The 5,611-nt window shown below is 39.2% G+C and overlaps 1 protein-coding gene across 1 annotated transcript; it reads left to right on the plus strand.

Annotated features, from left to right (window-relative positions):
• Positions 1–1,753: 1,753 nt before the first annotated feature.
• pfdn5 (prefoldin 5) lies at positions 1,754–5,169 on the plus strand. The gene is made up of 6 exons (XM_088337192.1): positions 1,754–1,868; positions 2,069–2,171; positions 4,169–4,200; positions 4,290–4,364; positions 4,470–4,575; positions 4,967–5,169. The coding sequence occupies exons 1-6, from the start codon at positions 1,803–1,805 to the stop codon at positions 5,035–5,037; spliced, it is 453 nt and encodes a 150-aa protein (XP_088193318.1). The 5' UTR covers positions 1,754–1,802; the 3' UTR covers positions 5,038–5,169.
• Positions 5,170–5,611: the final 442 nt, after the last annotated feature.

Consider the following 5,611-nt stretch of genomic DNA (forward strand, 5'->3'; position numbering starts at 1 on the left):
GGCACTGTGCAATGTCTTTAGTAACTGTGTCCGATCATACCCCTGCATGCAAAAGTCATTTTAAGAAATGCAATTTGAGGTACTGAATAATCCTGTCCCATTGAGTACATTAACATCGGGATGGTTTTCCTCAATGTTCTTTGGTTGAATAATGCTGGTCAGCAAATATAGCTGCACTGGCTGCTTTGCCAGTCCTGCCTGCTTTAGTGACAACCTGTGGACATAGGCCTATTTATAAGTGCAGATTGTGTGGCCCTATTAAGCTCATTTTTCACTTGTGCTTCTCTGCATTGTCTCGTGGGTCACATTTGGCTAGTGGGCTGTGAGTTTGACACATTTTGACCTGTAGAAGACAAACCGTACATTCTTACATGAGAACTCAAAGTAGTTATAATTTCTTTTTTTTTTACCAACTGAATTAAACCAGCGATTGACAGTAAGTTTCAAGCGGCATACCCTCTCTTGCCTCCTCTGTAATAACAGCTATGTTTTACACAGACCAGGTGGAAACATGTTGGCCTGGAGAAGAATTGGCGCCAACAGGCTATACTTTCCCAAGACACAACACAGAAAAAGGCGCCTCTACGACTCTAAGTGGTTAAGGGATCCAACCATTACACAGGGACATGACAAAATTTATTGAAGATTGAATTTGAGAAGAACATATGGTACTTATCACATATGATGCACGATAATGGAATGGAATATTAAGTTGTGATTTTTTTTTTTATTATTATTATTCCAATGACACATCAATCCACCCAAATCTGATTTTAACAAAGTGATGAATGACATTCCAAAGTAATTCATATTTAGAACAACTGAAATTCTGAAACCAACAAAAAAACCCTCAACCTACCTCCACCTATTGTACAGGAGATGTCTATTCTGGACAGTAAATGTAATAACCACAAAAGACAACTGACATTTCCTGTAAAACAAAACGAAAATACATTTTTTTATAAATTTGATGACACCAATTACATAGATTGAAAACTATGTATTTAAATATATCTATAGTCCCCAAAGTTTAGGAGATACATTTTAAAATTATGAATAATATTTATCCATCAGGCGGCAGGGCGGATGAGTGGTCAGTGCTCCCGCAGAACAGTTCTGAGGTCATGGGTTCAAATCCAGCTACTAACCTTCCTGTGAGGAGTTTACATGATCTCCCCGTGCTTGTGTGGGTTTCCTCCAGGCACTACGTTTTTCTCCCACATTCCAAAGATATGCATCTCAAGTTAATTGGCCGGTCCAAAGTGTCCCTAGGTGTAAATGAGTAAGTTGTCTGTCTCTGTGTGTCCTGGACTGGCTGGCAACCAGTTAAGGATGTCCACTGGCCGAAGAAGGCTGGGATGGGCTCCAGCACCCACGCGACCCTACTGAGGATAAGCGGTGCAGATAAATCACGTTTTAAAATTGAAGATTTGCAACTGAGATATTGAAACCCTAACCATATGTTCTGTTGGAATGTTCGACTATGAATTGCTCCCGTCATGACCACTTTGCCCACCAACTTGTCTCGTGATCATATAACATTTGCAGTCATTTTACAGGACAAGAATGAGAAAAATGCAATTTGTTTTGGGGTTAAAACTTTGCGTTTGATGAACACTTCAAGTCCCCAAAGAATTCACAAAATAGAATATCCCTTTTTGTTGAATTAACATGACATAACTTCTAAAAAAAAAAAAGAGAAAAAAAACACACAAAAATGCCACCGACATCCTCTAGGGGGCGTGCATTCGAACAGTCCCCCCGTTCGAACCGGAAGTGATCATCAACGTTACACTCCTAACATGGCGATCAATCTCGCGGACCTTTCTCTCCCTCAGCTCGAGGGACTAAAAAGCCAGTTAGACCAGGCAAGTCTTCTTTTATATCTTTGGGTGTCACTTTCTAACATAATGATACTGACGGTAATTCAATATAGCCTTTTCAATAGAGCTTGAATACGCCGTGACACCCTTCTGTTTTCATGTAAATGTGAACCATCAGAGCCCACGGAAATAAATACATTTACGAATTAAAAGTGTATGATCATCTATTTGTTACTATTTTGCAGGAGATCGAGTTTCTGACGTCCTCAATAAGCCAGCTCAAAATTGTCCAGGCGCGATATGTTGAAGCGAAAGATAATTTGAATTCTTTAAACAAAGACAATCAAGGTGGGTTTACAATAGAGTTTAACACATTTTATACATCATTGTTTGTTTGCCAACGGTATAAGAACCCCTCAAGGGACACTGTGTATTATCGAGCGCCTCCTAGTGGTCATAAAAATATCCACTAGGTTTCAAAAAATAATGGATAGTGGGTCATTTGCCTTTCATCAGGAAGTCTTGTTTATTTAAAGTATTTCTGATTGATTGACTTCTTATTAAACTATCACGCTTTAAACATTCACGACAAGAATAGAGGACAAATGCAGTTAAACAGAAAGGAAAATAATCTGCTAGTAGAGACATTTTCATTTTTTTTTAAAGTTGCTAATTTCAGTACTATTTTTTTCATATTTGATGTACCATATTTCCAATATGGTCCCAAATCCACGTGATAAACTAAGGTAATAATCAATCCAGCAGCTCCCGTGTTATTTTCGATTGTTCTCAGCTCAGGGATGCTGCTGGAAAAGTGAATTTCCCTTCGGGGATGAATAAAGTATCTATCTATCTATCTATCTAATACCAATATCCTTCCATCCATTGTCTGCACCGCTTATCCTCAGTAGGGTCGCGGGGGTGCTGGAGCCCATCCCAGTTATCTTTGGGCAGTGGGCAGGGGACACCCTGAACCAGTTGCCAGCCAGTCGCAGGGCACACAGGGGACAAACAATTTGCTCGCTCATTCACACCTAAGGACAATTTCTATCAGCCAATTAACCTGACATGCATGTTTTTGGAATGTGGGAGGAAACCCACGCAAGCACGGGGAAAACATGCAAACTCCACACAGGAGGTCCGATCTCATGACCTCAGAACTGTGCCGCACACGCGCGAACCACTGCGTCACCGTGCTGCCCCAACAATACAGGTTACGTATATAAACATGTAAACCTTAAACTTACATTCCGTACAAAATATAGCACCGAAGCAACTTAGGAACAAATTCAACTTAAGAACGATCGTCCGGAACGTATCTCTTTTCATTAACCATATGGCTCATGAGTCAACGTGGCTCATTTCATGAGAAGTCACACCAACAGACCCTGTTTTTGCTATTCATTGCTAAAGAATAATTCATATGGAAGTTTATCAAAAGATATGTTCATTGTTGAGAGAACTGATAACCCACACAACAAACTAACTACCCACAAACCCTAGCCAACGTATATTTTATTATATTCTAAAAACACAGAACAATTTGAGTGGTTGAGCGGTAGGGGTGGTCAAAGCTTTGCAACACAGCATGCTCCCCTCTCTTTCACTCACCCACTGCTCTGCAGGGAATTACTCTCATAAACCTTTTGTTTGTGTTTTTTGGGACATTTACAAAATAACTCTGTATAGCCGTTAATCAAAAGAAGTCTCAAAGGGCTGCACACACCAAAGACTATTATTACACATTCCCCTGATCTAAAACTGACATGAGGGCAAGGAAAAACTCAAAACCTTAGCATTACGAAAACAAAGAGACCTCGAGAAGGGGCCGCACATGAGGTAATCCCCCTTCCAGGACAACTAGTCTTCAATGGATGTTTCAATAGCAACACATGTATACAAATAATACAGATGTTGTCAACATGAAATATAGGTAATTCATAAAATACTATGCAATAGAAGTGTGTTAAAGCCTAGATTTAAACAGTTCCACTTGGATTTTTTGATTTGGTACACAGGCTCTGGCATTATTTTTTCATATTTTTTATCAAATAATCAATTTAAGGGCACACAGTTGAGTAGAATGTGCTGAAAATTCAACTTTGGTCTGGAAAGCGAATTTGGTGGATTTGCTGAAATTTGTCTCAAAATATATGTTATGGCTCTGTCTCAAAATCCACATATGCTATTATGGCTCTTCGGAAGAAAAAGGTTCCCGACGTCTGTTTTAGACTGTAAAGCGTTTGATTAGACTGTTGTTGAGAATTATTGTACAAAATTTAAGAAATTGAATTAGTTAAATGCGCATAAATCTAATCTTTTTTTTCCTCCCTCTTCTCTTTTAGGCAAAGAATTACTTGTCCCACTCACGAGTTCTGTATCCTTCAGCACCTGTACTTTTGTAATTGTGATATAGGTGAACCGTAAACATTTTTATGTCATTTTCCTTAACCTGATTTATTTTAGATGTATGTTCCTGGAAAATTAAATGATGTGGAGCACGTTTTAGTGGATGTGGGTACAGGATATTATGTTGAAATGGTAAGTTCATGCTTTTAACATTTTATGTAATTACCATTAAGCCCATGTGATTTATAATGTGGAACATATCATTTAAAATGCGATTTGGATATGCCTCTCTTGTAGAAAGTAGCGGATTCAAAGGCATTCTTCAAACGCAAACTAGATTTCCTCACAAAACAGATAGAGAAAATTCAACCCGCTCTCCAGGAGAAGCACGCCATGAAACAAGGCAAGTCCACCAAAAGCTTTCTCACACGTTAACATTCACTCACTTTGTGTGTGTGTGTGTTTTTGGCTGTGTTCAAATTTGCAATGAAATGAAATGAAATGATCTGCATTTATAAAGCGCTTTTCAAGTCAATGACTTCCCAAAGCGCTTTACAGTGTGCTTCACATTTCCCAATAGCGGCCGTGATCTGTGCAGCCATGTAAGGCGCTAACCTGCTTATTGGGGGTATTGGGGTTTCAGTGTCTTACCCAAGGACACTTCGACATGTAACACGGACAAGCCGGGATTCGAACTGGGATCCCTTAATCCTAAAACGATCGCTCTACCTCCTGAGCTACTGCCGCAATTAATTCATCTATCTGACAAAGTTGTCATCTTTGTTTTCTCACAGCTGTGATTGAAGTCATGAATGTGAAGATCCAACAGCTACAGAGTAAACAAGCTTCAAGCACCAAGGCCTAAAAATCAAGAGAACATTTCAAATAATGCGTCGTTTTTGTGTGTGTGCGTGTGAAAAACAACTGTAAAGTGTCCTGCACTGACATTCATGAAGTCTTGGTGAATTATTTGGAAATAAAAACGCAGTGGACATTATCTTTGCAAATTGTGATACTTTTGTAAGCCAAAGCACATAAATGCACATATTTGTTTTCAATATCATTCTCCTTCGAATACGTTTATTTGTGACGCCCTTAATCACAAGGAGTCTAAAAGGGCTTTACAGACCACAGACGATAGCAAATTAGCCAACCCCTTTTCTCCACAGACGGTCGTGTGAATGGTTTTCCTTTTTAGCCGCACAATCCGTGTTGGGACTACAAGTACGTGTCACTGGAACGCAATTATTTTCGCAGTAACGAGTACTGTAATTGTGTTATTGATGACATAGATCAACTGTCGCTAACTGTGTTACTCAATAAACCCAGATAACGATTTGCGATTTTCTCCAAATGTTAATTATTTCTGTATCACTCATTTTGTCCCATACAACCTGCGATTTGGTTGGGCATGTTTATATCTATCACTGAGTGCAGTT

Source organism: Urocampus carinirostris, chromosome 6 (genome assembly GCF_059441175.1).
Source record: "Urocampus carinirostris isolate Australia breed hairy pipefish chromosome 6, RoL_Ucar_1.0, whole genome shotgun sequence".
In the NCBI taxonomy this organism is placed as follows: domain Eukaryota; kingdom Metazoa; phylum Chordata; class Actinopteri; order Syngnathiformes; family Syngnathidae; genus Urocampus; species Urocampus carinirostris.

Bases quoted from the DNA above. Each gene is read 5' to 3' on its own strand.
- pfdn5 (XM_088337192.1), top strand. From the start codon at position 1,803: ATGGCGATCAATCTCGCGGACCTTTCTCTCCCTCAGCTCGAGGGACTA. The intron at 4,201-4,289 runs GTATCCTTCAGC...GATTTATTTTAG, and splicing joins TTGTCCCACTCACGAGTTCT to ATGTATGTTCCTGGAAAATT. The intron at 4,576-4,966 runs GCAAGTCCACCA...GTTTTCTCACAG, and splicing joins GAAGCACGCCATGAAACAAG to CTGTGATTGAAGTCATGAAT.